Source organism: Lepidochelys olivacea, assembly GCF_965140295.1.
Source record: "Lepidochelys olivacea isolate rLepOli2 genome assembly, chromosome: 1".
In the NCBI taxonomy this organism is placed as follows: Eukaryota; Metazoa; Chordata; order Testudines; family Cheloniidae; genus Lepidochelys; species Lepidochelys olivacea.
The window spans coordinates 38284938-38302039 of NC_140411.1; the positions used below are offsets into that span (position 1 = coordinate 38284938).

Below are 17102 nucleotides of genomic sequence, written 5' to 3' on the forward strand. Positions count from 1 at the left end.
ATTCGGCCCAATGTTTCATGCAATCCAGTATCCTGTCTCCGACCGTGGCCAGGACCAAATGATTCAGAGAAGGAACCAGAAGCTCTGCAATAAATGGTATGGGGATAACCTGCCCCCAAGGAAAAATTTCCTCCTAATGCACCTATCCCACCCAGCAAACTCCTGAAATTGAAAGCTTTTCTCATCATGAATAAACTTGAACAGGCTTTGAAAAAACAAACATTTGATTGTTTTATAATTGGTGTTTCTGAATAGCAGCACCATCCTCTGCAACATCATTTGTAACTTTGCAGAATGATAGCCAAGGGTGAGTCATTGTGGGTAAAATTTTCACAAATGCCTAAGTCCCATTTTAAAAGGAGTCACCTGGGAGTCATTGAAATCCATGGGAGTTGTCAAGGTTCCTCCCCCACTCTGAACTCTAGGGTACAGATGTGGGGACCTGCATGAAAAACCTCCTAAGCTTATCTTTACCAGCTTAGGTCAAAACTTCCCCAAGGTACAAAGTATTCCACCCGTTGTCCTTGGACTGGCCGCTACCACCACCAAACAAATACTGGTTACTGGGGAAGAGCTGTTTGGACACGTCTTTCCCCCCAAAATACTTCCCAAAACCTTGCACCCCACTTCCTGGACAAGGTTTGGTAAAAAGCCTCACCAATTTGCCTAGGTGACTACAGACTCAGACCCTTGGATCTTAAGAACAATGAACAATCCTCCCAACACTTGCACCCCCCCTTTCCTGGGAAATGTTGGATAAAAAGCCTCACCAATTTGCATAGGTGACCACAGACCCAAACCCTTGGATCTGAGAACAATGAAAAAGCATTCAGTTTTCTTACAAGAAGACTTTTAATAAAAATAGAAGTAAATAGAAATAAAGAAATCCCCCCTGTAAAATCAGGATGGTAGAGATCTTACAGGGTAATTAGATTCAAAAACATAGAGAACCCCTCTAGGCAAAACCTTAAGTTACAAAAAAGATACACAGACAGAAATAGTTATTCTATTCAGCACAATTCTTTTCTCAGCCATTTAAAGAAATCATAATCTAACACATACCTAGCTAGATTACTTACTAAAAGTTCTAAGACTCCATTCTTGGTCTATCCCCGACAGAAACCAGCATATAGACAGACACACAGACCCTTTGTTTCTCTCCCTCCTCCCAGCTTTTGAAAGTATCTTGTCTCCTCATTGGTCATTTTGGTCAGGTGCCAGCGAGGTTACCTTTAGCTTCTTAACCCTTTACAGGTGAGAGGAGCTTTCCCCTGGCCAGGAGGGATTTCAAAGGGGATTACCCTTCCCTTTATATTTATGACAGGAGTTAACTGCCTAAGTGCTTTTGAAAATGCCAGTAGGCATTTATCTGCATCTTTAAGTCCCTAAATAATTTTAAAACCTTGGCCTCCCCCAGGTGCCTGAATCTCTTTGGGATGTAGGCTCCTAAATCACAAAGGTGCTTTTGAATTTTTTTTCTCCTAAATTAGAACTAAAGCCAGATGGAAACTGATGATAATGAGAGGAACATTTCTGCATATTTCCTTTTAAACAGTAAAGTTCTTCCTGTTTTTAAAATAAGGACTTTGATGTCCCTTCTCCACTATTTGCCTCCCATACCATATATCAAGGATCAGTTTACAACATGCTTTTGACATAAGAGTTAGTGAATACCAAATAGCGGTCTGTCTGGGACTTCGATTTGTTTTCAATTCACATCAGGAAAGATTATGTTGATTCCTCCTCATTGTTTCTAGACATTCTGATTAAATGATCTCTCCAGTGGGAAATTCTCCAAGTTCTTAATGGTTATTATTTATTCATGTTACCAGAAGTTATCTTGTGAGATAAGGTAAAGATTTATCTAATGTGACTGAACTAGTGAAGAATAACATTGATGCATTGAATACTGTTGCTAGCTGTATAAGCAAGAATTAGGAAATGTGCTTAAAATATCTCATGCTATTGCATACCATGATAAAACAGGAAATGTTAACAAAGATAAAGCTTAATTTTTTAAAAGTTGAACAAATGGTTTTATAAAGTTTTAAAAAATGCATTTTGAATTCTAGAATGTGAAATTTCTGTAATATTATAAATTATGAGTTCTGGAATTTCATCCCCCCCCCCCAAGTATTTAATGACTTTTTGCACTTCAGGAATACTTCTTCATGAGTGTGCTCCTTGAGACATTGGTCAAGAGTATATGAGTGAGCTGATGATATGGTGTCAGTAGATTTTAGATTAACAGTTGTCTTATTCACATCAGAATGAGCAAATGTATTGCTTTATACCATGGTACAGAAATATGTACATTGTGTGCCTCTTATTTGAATAATCCTGCCAATTTAAGCATTTTATTGGGTGCGCATTGCAGTTGTATCTAGGCATGGTATTCACTGTGGATGTGCTTTCATAAACAGCTTTAAAATGGTGACTGTAAAAAGATATGTAGGAGCAAAGGCATCTAAAATGCCTATGAAAATGACCAATCTCTCCGACTATCTGTACCCACAACTAGATACTGTGGGCCAGTGAAGCTAGGTTGATTTACACCAGTTTAAATCATGGTAATTTTTCCTTTTGTTTTTATGTGAGCTCAGTGAAGGCCTCGTCCTTGAATTAAGTATGGAGGGTAAACTATGCCATTCCTGTTTAGGTTTTTCTCTTTTATATTTTCAGTGCAGTGTTAGTGTAGCACTCTCAATTTCCGATAATTCTAGAGTATTGCAAAAGATGTCTGAGAAAAGATTGCTGCAGAGCCTTATGGAACTGAGAGGGCTGATTGCCTGCTGGCATGTCAGTTATTTGCAGCAAAATGCTAACGTATTTCTGACTCTGCTTATGGAGGAAGTTTCTATTTCGATGCATAGAATCATAGAATCATAGAATATCAGGGTTGGAAGGGACCCCAGAAGGTCATCTAGTCCAACCCCCTGCTCAAAGCAGGACCAATTCCCAGTTAAATCATCCCAGCCAGGGCTTTGTCAAGCCTGACCTTAAAAACCTCCAAGGAAGGAGATTCTACCACCTCCCTAGGTAACGCATTCCAGTGTTTCACCACCCTCTTAGTGAAAAAGTTTTTCCTAATATCCAATCTAAACCTCCCCCACTGCAACTTGAGACCATTACTCCTCGGTCTGTCATCTGCTACCATTGAGAACAGTCTAGAGCCATCCTCTTTGGAACCCCCTTTCAGGTAGTTGAAAGCAGCTATCAAATCCCCCCTCATTCTTCTCTTCTGCAGGCTAAACAATCCCAGCTCCCTCAGCCTCTCCTCATAACTCATGTGTTCCAGTCCCCTAATCATTTTTGTTGCCCTTCGCTGGACTCTCTCCAATTTATCCACATCCTTCTTGAAGTGTGGGGCCCAAAACTGGACACAGTACTCCAGATGAGGCCTCACCAATGTCGAATAGAGGGGAACGATCACATCCCTCGATCTGCTCGCTATGCCCCTACTTATACATCCCAAAATGCCATTGGCCTTCTTGGCAACAAGGGCACACTGCTGACTCATATCCAGCTTCTCGTCCACTGTCACCCCTAGGTCCTTTTCCGCAGAACTGCTGCCTAGCCATTCGGTCCCTAGTCTGTAGCTGTGCATTGGGTTCTTCCGTCCTAAGTGCAGGACCCTGCACTTATCCTTATTGAACCTCATCAGATTCCTTTTGGCCCAATCTTCCAATTGGTCTAGGTCCTTCTGTATCCTATCCCTCCCCTCCAGCGTATCTACCACTCCTCCCAGTTTAGTATCATCCGCAAATTTGCTGAGAGTGCAATCCACACCATCCTCCAGATCATTTATGAAGATATTGAATAAAACCGGCCCCAGGACCGACCCTTGGGGCACTCCACTTGATACCGGCTGCCAACTAGACATGGAGCCATTGATCACTACCCGTTGATCCCGACAATCTAGCCAGCTTTCTACCCACCTTATGGTGCATTCATCCAGCCCATACTTCCTTAACTTGCTGACAAGAATACTATGGGAGACGGTGTCAAAAGCTTTGCTAAAGTCAAGAAACAATACATCCACTGCTTTCCCTTCATCCACAGAACCAGTAATCTCATCATAAAAGGCGATTAGATTAGTCAGGCATGACCTTCCCTTGGTGAATCCATGCTGGCTGTTCCTGATCACTTTCCTCTCATGCAAGTGCTTCAGGATTGATTCTTTGAGGACCTGCTCCATGATTTTTCCAGGGACTGAGGTGAGGCTGACTGGCCTGTAGTTCCCAGGATCCTCCTTCTTCCCTTTTTTAAAGATTGGCACTACATTAGCCTTTTTCCAGTCATCCGGGACTTCCCCGGTTCGCCACGAGTTTTCAAAGATAATGGCCAGTGGCTCTGCAATCACAGCCGCCAATTCCTTCAGCACTCTCGGATGCAACTCGTCCGGCCCCATGGACTTGTGCACGTCCAGCTTTTCTAAATAGTCCCTAACCGCCTCTATCTCCACAGAGGGCTGGCCATCTCTTCCGCATTTTGTGATGCCCAGCGCAGCAGTCTGGGAGCTGGGAGCATAAAGTATAAAGAAAGGAGTGCTTGTGAGGGTTTGTACAACTCTTGTGTAAGGTCAAAGGGGGTTTTCTAGGGTAGTATTTGAACTGTTCACAGTATTGAAGAAAAACTTTTAGGGGCTGGTACCTGGCCACAGGCTCTAGTTGCTGAATTCTATGCATAGTGATGCACTTAGGTTGCATGGAGAATTTCATAAAAATGAAGACCAACTATATGCACGAAAACTTAATCATTAACTTCTCTGTAATATTCCTAGTTATGGAAATGTTTGAAGCCTGATTGCCCATTGGAAGCTCGGATTTCGAAGCAGTGGTGTGAAATTGGTTTCCAAGGAGACGATCCTAAAACAGATTTTAGAGGGATGGGCCTACTGGGATTATATAATTTGTTGTAAGTAGATATACAGATACCTGAGTTTGAAGATGTAATGCAATTTATACAAATATAACACAAATGTTGATATTGTTAACAGTTTGTAGGCATAATTCCTGAAACATTGAAGACTCTTATCTCAGAAAACTGTGCCAAAAAAACCCAATTTTCTCTTGAGATGGAAATATTTCTTTTAAAAAAAAAAAAAACTATTTTACTTAATCCATGAATCCTGAAATTTAGACAATCCCCCATGGTTTACTGTTAATTGTGTTTATGTTGTGTTTGGACGCATTTGTGAAACATTAATTAAACATGAGTTCAGAAACATTTCCGTTAGGCATATAGCATTTATTTTGCTTTATAGTATTCTTTGTGTGTAAAGATACACTCTGTACAAAATATAAAAAACTTGTCTGTCTGTCTACATATGTTTTCTCCTTTTGGGAGTTTTGTTCTGACTTCTTGGTTGGAACTGATCAAATGTAGTCCCTGTTGGTTGTTGTCTGCAGTTACATCACATTCAACCTTAGAATTAGGTGCTGAAAGAAATGTAGCTATGATTGCTTTGGTGAATTTTAAACAGCCATTAAATTTTCATTATTTGCAAACATAATATCTGGCCGTTTGATTTTTGACATCTCTGTCAGTATTAAATAAGTCCTGTGCTTCTCCCATTCCTCGATCTAAAGATATCTAAGTATTTTACAATTATTTGATAAATTCAGCTTCACAGCATCCCTGTGAGGTCAGGGAAGTGTTTACTTCATGGTACCGAGTGGGAATTAGAGAGGTTGAGCGACTCAGCCATGTCGGTCTGTGGCAGAGCTTATCTTAGAATTCCGGCTCCTGATTCCGAATTCGGAGCTTTAATCACAAGAGAAATCGTTCCCATTCTACTTCTCATTGTGATATTGTGACGGCCAATATCTTAGTTGAAAATTTGGGAATAGAACTGGGCTTCTCCAGAGCTAAAAACAGGAGCTGCTACACTTTGAGCTCAAGTGCCACGGCTCTGTAGCTGGGGCTGTAACAGACTCCTATCCTGTGTGCATCAGGGACAGAGGTGGGACATGTAACACGCACTCCTTAATATGTACATAAAGAGATCTGGATACTTTATATATACACACTGATAGTTTTTAAAATAGATTATCAATATATTAAAGCATTTTATATACCATCGTACCTATGCAGAACTGCCCTTGGCAATATTTGAAAGGACTGGGACAATTGTATGAGTATAGCTTACCAGCATTAAGAATTTCCTGACTTTGTTCACAAATTGCATTAAATATTTAAATGTGTGCACCTACAGATATTTTGCCGAACGGGATGCTGCAATAGCTCAGCAAGTTCTCTCCGATTCCCTTCAGCCGAAATACAGGTAATGTTTGAGGCTAACAATAAATTGGCTTCAAATAAATTTTTGTTAGACTTGTGTGCTTGAGTATTGCTATATGCTGTCTCTGGGGCTGTCTATGTGGAGAGTTAATGCACGGCAAGCTGGGGTGTAAATCTTCAGCACCCCAGCCTGCTGCACATCAGGTGGCCGTACGGACCCTCCTGTCATGTACTAAAAGTTCCCTAGTGTGCTTTGACTTACTGCTGTTTGAAAAGTTAGCTCGCCTTATAGACCAGCCCTGTCTCTAAATTAACATGGCTAGCTACTGTAAATTAATCAGATTGAGAGGACAAACTCATGTATTTCATGTACTGAATCTGACATATAGTTTATTGTATTGCTAAATATTTTCATTTTATTCCATATTCTTTTAATTTTAAGCTACTTATCTTTTTATGTGCTTTTCTTTAATTCTCTCTTGTCTTTCACAATGAAGAGAAGTCACTAAAGAGGAGCTAAGGTATTTTTTTCTTTCCTTTCAGTTTTGTAAGATTTTACATGTAAATAAAGATCAAACCATATTTGGAGTAAACCCATCATTTATGCAAGCATTCTTCAAGGGTTTACTTGATATATTCCCTTCTTCAGCTCACTGCTGCAGTGGTCACCAAATCTTGCTAGCTGCACAAGGATATGATGCAATTAAACATGCTGATGTATATAAGATCAAATGTCAGCCTTGCTTCATATTTATAGAAGATTCTGCATATTGTAGCTACAACTGGTCAAATTATTTGTTGAAAATAAAATGTGTACAAATTTAGCTCTTTAATTAAAATTCTTAGGTCATGCAAATGGTTCCAGACTTCTGTGACCCTGACTTACTAGTCATATGTATTTGCCAAATAGTTTGGGCTAACAATTTTAAGCTTACAAGTTGTTCATGTCAGCTGTCTGGTATTCCTTAATTGTGATCACCTGGCTACCTTGGCACTGCCATACCAGATCTGGCCAGTGGCCAGTGTCAGATATATTAGAAGAAGGTGCAAAAAGCTAATGTAATGGCTAATAATGGAAAAGACTATCTGTAGGGAAAGTTTCTTTCCCCACTCCCACCCTCCATACATGCAGGTAGTTAGTTGCCCAAAAGAACAAAAATGTTTATCCCTTGTGTTCTCATTATCCACGTAAAGAATCCATTTTTTAGTCCTGCTAAGCTCTTGGCCTCTGTAATACCTTGTGACAATGAGTTCCACATCCATTGCATAAAAAAGCAGTTTGTGTTATTTTAAAATTTGTTTGTGTCAATGGACATCCCCTTGTAGTAAGAGAATATGAAAATTGGAGCGACCAATTAACTTCTCTAGGCCATACCTTAATTTATATACATCTATCATGTGTCCCCTTTAATTCATCTCCTCGCTAAATGTTTGTGTTGTATACAATGGAAGCGCAAAGTATTATGAAGGCCTGTCAGAACCAGCAGTAGGAACAGGAATAGGATTTGAGACCACCTGGCACCTAGGCCGGTAGTCTTTATATCTTATTTATTTTGATTTAAGCTATAAGGGGGGGGAAGTCCATACAGAAGTTATAGGCACCCTGTCAGTTAATTATTGTACGCGACTTCTTTTTAATCTCTTTATTAAGTTTTGTTTGTTTTATTTTTAGCAGAGTTTGCTTCATTTCCAGTTGGTCCTACCTAATCTTTATATTGCCCACCTTGTGGATGGGGGACAGGGTTTTTTTTTGTTTGTTTGTTTTTTACCATTAGCATCTTCATGAAAGGAAACTTGTATTTGCTAATGAACAGGGTATGTCGTGTTTATTTTTAAATGGTTTTGTCCTTCAATGTGGAAAAAAAAAAGATCTTAATTAAAATTTTCATTAGTTTACATGGCAAATTGAATCTGGATTATGAGCCTTTCAATGCTAGGGAATTTCACACCAATGTAGCTACGCGAGCAATATGTATATTCCAATGGCCCGTTTGTGAGACAGGGAATATCAGTTCCATTAATATTCTTCATTTATATGTTATGTTACTTAGAAACCTTTTGGAATGCATGCTCCATCCTTGAAAGAGCACCCACAGAGAGTAAAATGCTTCTAGTGATGCTCTTTGTTGTTGATGTGCTTTTTTTAGTGGCTGTGCTGGTGTTCGTGTGATGATGATGAATGTTGTTTGTTTCTATTGAATTGTATTACTGGTCTATCTTCTCATTTAGCAATTCATTATCTTCATTTGAAGACACCACTGAGCCTGTTTCACCTTCCACTATGATGATATGACACTAAATGTGAACACCTTTTAAATATGGTGTCTCCTTCACTGGGCCAGGAATAAACCCCCTTCAGGCTTTCACCACTTGCATGAGATGAAAAATAGTTTTGTAGATTGGGAAGATAAGTGGGTCAGCATTCTGATGAATGTGTGCACGAATCCTTGTTCTGCTAATATCTTTAATATCTTTTGAAGGACTAAATGTGGATATTTATAATCATGCAAAAATTATTCTAAATGATATGTACATGGAAGTATGTACTGTATAATATAGTCTGAGTTCTCACAATTCAGGTGCAATCTAAACATGGCATGTGGCTGTATTGTTTGCACTCAAGTATATTTCCCTATAGTGGGTCCAAACTATGAAAACTCTCCTGAGTGCTTATTCCGGCAAAACTCCCATTAATGTCATTGGGATTTGGCATATACAGTTCAGCTATGACCAGTGAAACCTCAGTTAACTGACACTCTGTAAACTGTATCAAATTAGCTTTTCTACAAATCTTTCCATTGTCAAATCCTCGTTTGTATTATCTTTCATCCTGAAAGATAAAGAAGTTCCTTTGTTAATTGTCTCTCTTGAGTGATGCATAAGCATCTAAAAACTGCTCTAGACTTGTAATTATTAGGCATTAAATATGGCTGCTTTTGAATGTTCCTTAAATTGTAGCTGCTAATTTACTCAGATTAATAAAAACATATTCTTTAAGGTAACATTTCTCCTATCCATTCTCTATTGGAGAAGTACTATTTTTCATGTTTGTTTCAAGTGGTTCATGTCATGTATATCTTGGAGAACACCAAAGGCTAAAGTCATCCTTGATCAAAGTTAAAAAGAAATGTAGGGTTTTGAGCACTTGTTCAAGTTTAAGTGAGGTGGACCATCTTTTTGAAGAGGTTACAGAATAAATTGATTTTGACTGGGAGAATAGCATAGCCACAGCCTCCTTTCAGATTGCACTGATGAGAACAATACACGGATGATGCTATAAGTCAAGGAAGCTAATCTCACTTCAAACCTATTATACGAGTTTGATCAAACTGCGGCAAAATCATAGAAGCAAAGAAAAATACTACTAGACAGCTCCGCTGCACTTAAAGTACCCAGCCTGTGCTAGATAACATTACAGTATAAAACAAATTGGAAAGCAGTGTATGGTAACATCTGAATTCATTTTTTCAGCCAATTCAGCAAAGCTGAATGGGAGAAGAAAAAGTTTGATAAGGCAATTGGGTAAGTACAAGATCTTTAAAAATAAGTTGACATAAGCACAATGATGCTGATTGATGTTGTACATGTAAAAATTTGTTCTCTTTATAAAAAACTTTTTTAATTCAATTTTTAATGAAATGTCAGTATTAACAACACCATTTGCTATTTTATGCTTATCTTAGCCATACGTTGATTATCTAATGTACTACTTTTCTAATTGCTTCTTAGTAACTGGAAGGACTTCTTAAAATGATAAGCGTTTACTTGTGACTGTGTAACTGCACATATGAAGGGTTGAATAAACTTCATGAGGTGGGGGTCTCACTTTTGACTGTGGCACAGGCAAAGTTGTGATTTATTAACAGGCCACTTGCCACCAACTATACTAACAGGATGTGTGGCCTGGGATAAGTGATGTGGGATTTCTTAGCCATGATTTAGGCATGACTGCATTACTTCCTTTGTTTAATGAGGATCACAAATCAAGGGATAATGTCCTTTTTCTTAACACAAGGGCCATATTGACTGCTTATTAAAATACATCTTCCTTGATCATTCACTTTCTTGACTGTGTAGGATGTTGCACCATTATGCAGATAATTCATTTCCATTTCAAACAGGTCTTTGATCTATAGTGAGGTAACTTAATCATTATACTAGAGATTTATTTACATGTTGTTTGGGATTTTTCCAACAGCAAAGTAAACCTGTGGGCATTCAAAGAATTTTTTATCCATTTTTATCATTTCCAATGTCTGCTAGGACAAGCAGGGAACCTATGCATATTTTCAACTGGCTTTTTTTTAAAATGTTTAAAGAGACTGTGTAATACCCTTCTAGGCAGTTTTGTTAATCTCGTGCTGGTCCAGAGCTGACATTCTTCACTATCGGGGTAACTCTGTACGTATAGTACAAGTGGTAGTTTAAAGTGTAGCAGGGCAGTAATAATAACAAATTACTTGTCATAATGAAAACTGTGTCATGTGTGGCACTCCTTTTCTACAATGAGTTCAAGAACACCAAGACGTTAATAAGCAGGTCTTACTCTTCTTCCACAGAAATATTTCCATGGTGCTTCTGTGGAAATGATTAGCAAGATGATGAAACTCTTATTTTCAGTGTGGTACAGGCAGATATCATAGGTGTAATACTGCCATTAAAATGTACAGAATACAGAGGATAAATATTTTTTGTTCTCGGTTACTTTGTTCTAAGAGCCTTGTCAGATAAGGGGAAATAACCAATGTCAAGGATTATTCTTAAAAGCCAAATCTGTGGGAATTTACTTCCCCCAGCCTTTTAGTTTCACCAGCATTTCCAATAAATCCTACTCTTTACTTTTCTTCCAGCTACTCTTTTGCTATTGTTGGCATTAACATAACTGACCTTGCGTACAACCTGCTTGTGAGTGGCGCGCTGAAGACCCATTTCTACAATGTTGCTCCAGAGGCTCCGACGTTATCCCATTTCCAACAAACGTTCTGTAAGTTTTTCGTTTTGTTTGCATTACCAGTAACACTGCCTTAAAACCACTCCCGGATGGTGAATTGCAGTGAAGAACGTTGGTGCAGCACGGGTGGGCATCATCCTAATCTTATTATTTTATCTTTGTGATGTTTGGACCCCAGAGCATACTATGTATGTTGTTGTGCAAAACAGACAGGTGAACCAGTTCAGGAAAAAGATGTGGGGGGGGAGGGGAATGACAGAATCATACAGAAGGACTCCTCCCATCTATCCAAGCCAGACCCCTCTTTCTCGATATAATCTCCTATCCACTCTGCAGTGCTTACCTGCAGAACATCTATGATACGGATACTACGGAGCAGGAACTCAGCACTGTAAATAGGAGTGATGAACTGATGCATTGGCAGCTGGACCTTTTTCAGAAGTATAGGGCCTTCCACTACCTCAGCACAACTGGTGAATTAGGATCTGAATTTAACTTTAAAGAAAAATTAAAAATTGAACTTACAAAAAGGGGCTTTTCAGGATGAGAAATCCTGTAAATGGTTTGGAGCTCCTGATGATGGTACAGGGAAAGGAGAGTCTGCCTGAACTACGAAAGAGTAAGATCTGGAGTTAACTAGTAGGCAGCATTTGGTAGCGTCTGATGGTTGAGGTTAGAGAAGGGAATGAATTAATGGATGAAGTGTGTGGGGGGAGGAGCGGGGGGATATGGGTTAGAATGAGAAGGAGCTGAAAATAAAATGGAAAATAATATAAGCAAGCATTTGACAAGAGGAAGTTGAAGGTGTTAGATTTCTTTTTTTCAAGTAGGATCATCAGAGACAAACGGAATGGAAATAGTGTCAATAACTATATTGCTTGTTCCCCCCCTTCTAATGTTTTGGTTAGATTACAATAAGATCTTTGGGGCTGAGACCAGTCTTATTTTATGTCTGTAAAGTGCCTAACATGCTTCTGGCTGGTAGATATAGTAAATAATAAATCTTAAAGTGCTTAAAATATTCACTAATGCTCTTCAGAACTGTGCTCCTGTATAAGATGACTCATTACCCTGTGGGCAAGCTCCATACACCAGCAAGGATCAGCCCCTGTGGTTTTGTGATGGATTCTGGGTTGTCACAGCTGGCTGGAGCAGGCTAGCATAAATTCAGGGGAGCTAACCTTCTTACTGTGTGGCATGTGACAGATACAAAGATTCCACTATAATCTCTGCAGACTACAGCTGAATGTGTGTGTTTAAGGTCAGTTTACAATGAGTTGTTTGCCAAACAAAGAGGAATAGATACTTCAACATTTCAAAGGCTCTTTTTCAGCGGACTTTCAGAGACTTTCTCATTGACGCTGTCCAGTCATCAGTTTCTGCAAATCCCTTCTTGGCCAGTGTGCCTTAGTTTTTTGAGTGAGTGAGTGGATCTTCTGGATAGGCCCATGTTGTTTTCACATTGTCTGTTATCTCCAGTGTTGCTGCATCCTCAAAGTCTTGTGAAATCCACAAAGTTTTAAGTAATTTTTACACTTTAGAAAGGCCTTTCCAGAGGTGACCGCTTGTTTTCTGTTTGCCAGTGCTCAGCTCCAGCCACCAGATGTCACTGTTCTGCTTGGTGATCCCATTGCAGATGCTTCTTTCTGCTCCCATCTTTACTGACTCTACAATTCCATCTTATTTCACTGCCTGTTCTGTGTGCCTACAAAAACAGGGGAGCTCCCTGACCAGACATGGAGACCGTTTGGGAGCAGGCACTATAGCGCTAAGAAATTACATTTACCACCCTCTCTCCTAGCTTAATGCTGCAGTGAGGATAAAAACCACAAGGCTAAGAATTCCATGGTGGAGTAGACTTCCCATGCTGATTGGGGAGATGGTGGAGCTGCTGGGGATGTGGGGTGGCTGGAGTGGTCCCAAGGTGGTGGGATTGTGTGTGGGAAGAAAGTCAGGATATATGTAGGGAAGGAGTGCTGCTTTCTCTATGATCAAATATCTGACAGACTGACCAAGCCAAACATACATTGTTGTTTGTTTGGGAAGTGGGGGGCATTATGAATTGTTTTTTTCACGCAGTTTTTCACTCACACAGTTCTGTATTCTTCCGCACTACACACTCAGACAGTTTTCCCCCACGGCCTTAGTCATCCTAGGTTTCAACTAATTGAATGCAGCTGAGAAAAATTGAAACACAATTAGGCTGCAGTAAATGCCTGAAGGCTGTATGTCTGAATCTGAAAATCAAAATTGCAATGCACAGCAAGCACTCTTTCTAGGTGAAAGAATACAATAGCTGTACTGATTTGACCTCTCCAATACTGGGCCAAATGCTGCTCTCGTCTGCAGCCATCCAGTCCACCTGGACTTTGGTGGGTTTGCCTGGGCGTAGCTGAGTGCAGAATTTGACTCACCATTCCCACGGCAGCACTGAAATCTCTTGATACTACAAGCAATGCACTCAATTCTGTATCGTTCATTAATATGAAGTTCCTTTTGATGTAATAAAAATAACCGTTCATGCTGAACACCAAGCCACTTCTCATGCTGTATAAATAATAATACTTTTGAAACACCTGGATCATGAGAATCACAACCATGATATATTTCCCTTTAATAATAATTATTAAGGGTGTTTTGCTGAGCTAGGTTTTTCCATCAAAGAAAAACCTTCCAGCTTTAAGAGGAGTATCTGTCTGCCCAAGTACATGAAAATGGTATTGTTTATAAATTAACCATGGAATCCACTGTGTAGCTTGTAAAGTCTAGCAATAAGGCACCATTTTGGAAGTGAATAGACTGAGTGAGATGTTTATCAAACCAAAGATGGAATAAAGTACATAACAAAAGTGTCCTGGAATAAGTCCTGATTGAGCAAAGCCCATGGCATATGTTTAAGTCCATCCCTATTCGGGAAAACACATAAGGCTGTGTGTAAGGCCTGTTGGCTTCAAGCACATGCTTAAGTGCTTTGCTGAACTGGACTACATAACCCATAGTATTTCTTGACACAGAGCTGTTTATTGACAATGTTCTACCTCCAGACCACTGCTGGAAAAGTGATGCAGAAATCACAGAGGGAGCAAAGAATAAAAACAATGCCTTTATCAGGGCAGGTATCATAGGGTATATGTTTTATCTCATGCCTTTTCCCTACACAAGGCGGGTTTTCCAAGGCCAATTATTTCTTGCCCCTGGCATTTGTCTAGCCACGGTTATGTGCAAAGCCAATATGGTGGAATCCTTTATTCGTGTTTAGAAAGACGTGTAAAACTGAATGTTCCTGGCAAAGATCCAGTAACTAGTTGTTTTCAGACTGTAAGTTAGGTCACTCACAATTCATAAATTAAATGGTTTTTAAGTGTAGGGCTTGTTCAGTAAATATTTTATTATCGACACTTCCCTAGAGGCTGTTTATAATATAGAGTAAGTGTTGTTGCATAGATATTTGAGCATGAGAATAACTGAATATAAACAAAAGACATTTGGTAAAGACTGATTCTTATTAATAATGTCATCTCTTAATACTTTTAGCCTGCAGTTTAATATTAAAATATATTTTGTATTTCACTTGTTTTATCCAGGCGTAAGTTAACAATTTTATAACTGCATATCAAGAGAGGAGAGATCTAGTAATTAGAGTTTTATTTTAGTAATTTATTGGTAAAGTTAGGCCATTTCATTGATATAGGTAACAATAAAAATATTTAAAGTTTGCATTAGCAATTGAGTAATCTTTCAAAAGTGCTTCTCTAAATTCAGGCCTTAATTCAAGACAACATCCCAATTTGGGAAAGCTTTAAAACACATGAGTAAATGTCCTCCTGAATGGGAGCTCTTTGTGTCCTAGAATTAGTATATTTTCTTCTGTTAAGTAGTACATTATAGTAATTCCATTACTATTGCGAGCACATCTTGATAAGTTATTTCATTTTCATTATTTGAAGATGCCTCTTAGAGGCTTGTTTTAATATTGTATGCTGTAGTGCTTTATTTCTTAGTATGATTAACACAGCTTCATCAAATAATACATCAGATTTCAATGGTACTAGTTTCACCTACCCCACAGTATGCATTATGATGTCTGATTGCAGTGCTTGCTATTCTGTAGACAAGAGAAGATCTTTACCTGTGTTCCAATTCTTTAAATATTGAATTTTTTTTAGGCTATTTGATGCATGAATTCCATAAATTCTGGATTGAAGAGGATCCACTGGACATAATGGAGTTTAACCGTGTGCGAGAGAAATTTCACAAGCAAATTTTAAAACAGCTCCAGAATCCAGACATGGCTCTGTGCCCTCACTTTGCTGCCTCAGAAAGCTTAATCAACATGTAGTCATTCACTTGATTTGATTTGAGAACACTGCCTCACTCTTCTCTTACGTCACACTTTAGATCATCACTAACATATTGAATGACCATGGCGATTGTATGCATGCCTTTTGGTGCAGTATTCATCTATTTTTGTCATAAATATTAGATCCCCTTACATGTCTCTTTCCAGGGGATTTCTCATTAAATGGGTGCTCATATTGCGGCATTATGCAGTGTTACGTTCTGAGTTGATGTCCAGGTATCAAGAGTTTTCTATTTTTTTAGACCTTTTTTTCCCCATAATTCGGCATTGAAGAATTGTATTTCTCTAGCATTGTTTTGTATATGTGGAATAATTATCTGAATCTTGTATTGTGAAAACCTTTTAACTTATTGATATGTTTTGTGATAACGACTGACATTTCAAGTAAAGTACATGTTTGGATTTCATCTAGAAGATAATGTATGTAACTTTAATCTAATGCACAAAAACACATTAAAGACCAATTTTTTCCATGCAATCATATATGCTTAATGAAAAATTAATGAGGTTTGAGACAAATGTCAGTGGGAACAATTTATTTAAAATATGCAGAATTGCAATGGGACTCCACAGCTGCATGAATACGAAAAGAGCTGAAGACTTTGCTGCATTCCCACTGAAGAGCAAATATATTCATAATGACTGAACATCTCAGGTGGTCTTTACAAAAAGTTACATAGGGTTATAGCCACCCAGTACCCACTAGCCCGTCTAAATTCCAGTGCACTGCTTTGAAAGCAAGGGGTTAATATGTCACATGTCTGAATGCAGCATGAGTTGATCATGTGTTGGAAGTACTGAAAACTTTACTTATTGTTTTGTCAACTCAATTCCCAGGAGGGAATTGGGGTGAGGGATAGCTCAGTGGTTTGAGCATTGGCCTGCTAAACCCAGGGTTGTGAGTTCAATCCTTGAGGGGGCCATTTAGGAATCTGGGGCAAAAATTGGGGATTGGTCCTGCTTTGAGCAGGGGCTTGGACTAGATGACCTCCTGAGGTCCCTTCCAACCCTGATATTCTATGATTCTATGAACTGAGAGATCTAGTTGATTAGAAGGTTTAGAAGAAAACCACACAAGTTTCCCAGGTCACTTTAAAAAAGGTGTCTGTCACTGTGATTGACCAGTGTTTACCGGGGCATTTCATACCCTGGATATTTTTTTGCCTTCTGAACAATCAATTTTAGTATCAGTCCAAGTTTGTTACCACTTGCGTATTGAGATAAAATGTAGAGTATTGCCCAACTGTGTGAATTATATGAATAAATTATCTGTCATTCTCAACAGGGAAACAGCATGGGATTTTATTTCTAAGGTACCTACACATAAATTAAAATGAATGTTCCTGTGCTTTCAGGGATGTCATTGGGTGAAAGGGAACATACCCATCTCAGCAGCGCTTCTCTCTGGCCTACATGAAAAGCAATATGGGCCTGATCCAAAGCAAATCTCCCATTGACTTTGAGGCTGCAATTTTCCCCCAATGACTTTAGAAACTAGAGAGACTCAGAATACCCACTGTTGCACACAAGGTTGCATGAAAATGGGAG

At 39.0% G+C, this 17102-nt stretch overlaps 1 protein-coding gene across 9 annotated transcripts in view; it reads left to right on the forward strand.

The window, feature by feature from the left end:
- ELMOD1 (ELMO domain containing 1) overlaps positions 1-16836 on the forward strand; it is a 65896-nt gene extending 49060 nt beyond the window's left edge. For 8 of the 9 annotated variants that reach the window (XM_084639954.1, XM_084639950.1, XM_084639949.1 and 5 more), the window contains 6 exons: positions 4784-4917; positions 6218-6286; positions 6741-6764; positions 9715-9765; positions 11094-11227; positions 15361-16836. In XM_084639954.1, coding sequence (XP_084496080.1) covers positions 4784-4917; positions 6218-6286; positions 6741-6764; positions 9715-9765; positions 11094-11227; positions 15361-15533 — 585 coding nt within the window. In that variant the 3' untranslated portion in view covers positions 15534-16836. The remainder of the gene's footprint in view (positions 1-4783; positions 4918-6217; positions 6287-6740; positions 6765-9714; positions 9766-11093; positions 11228-15360) is intronic. The other variant, XM_084639955.1, reaches the window with a different exon arrangement.
- The last annotated feature ends 266 nt before the right edge of the window (positions 16837-17102 follow it).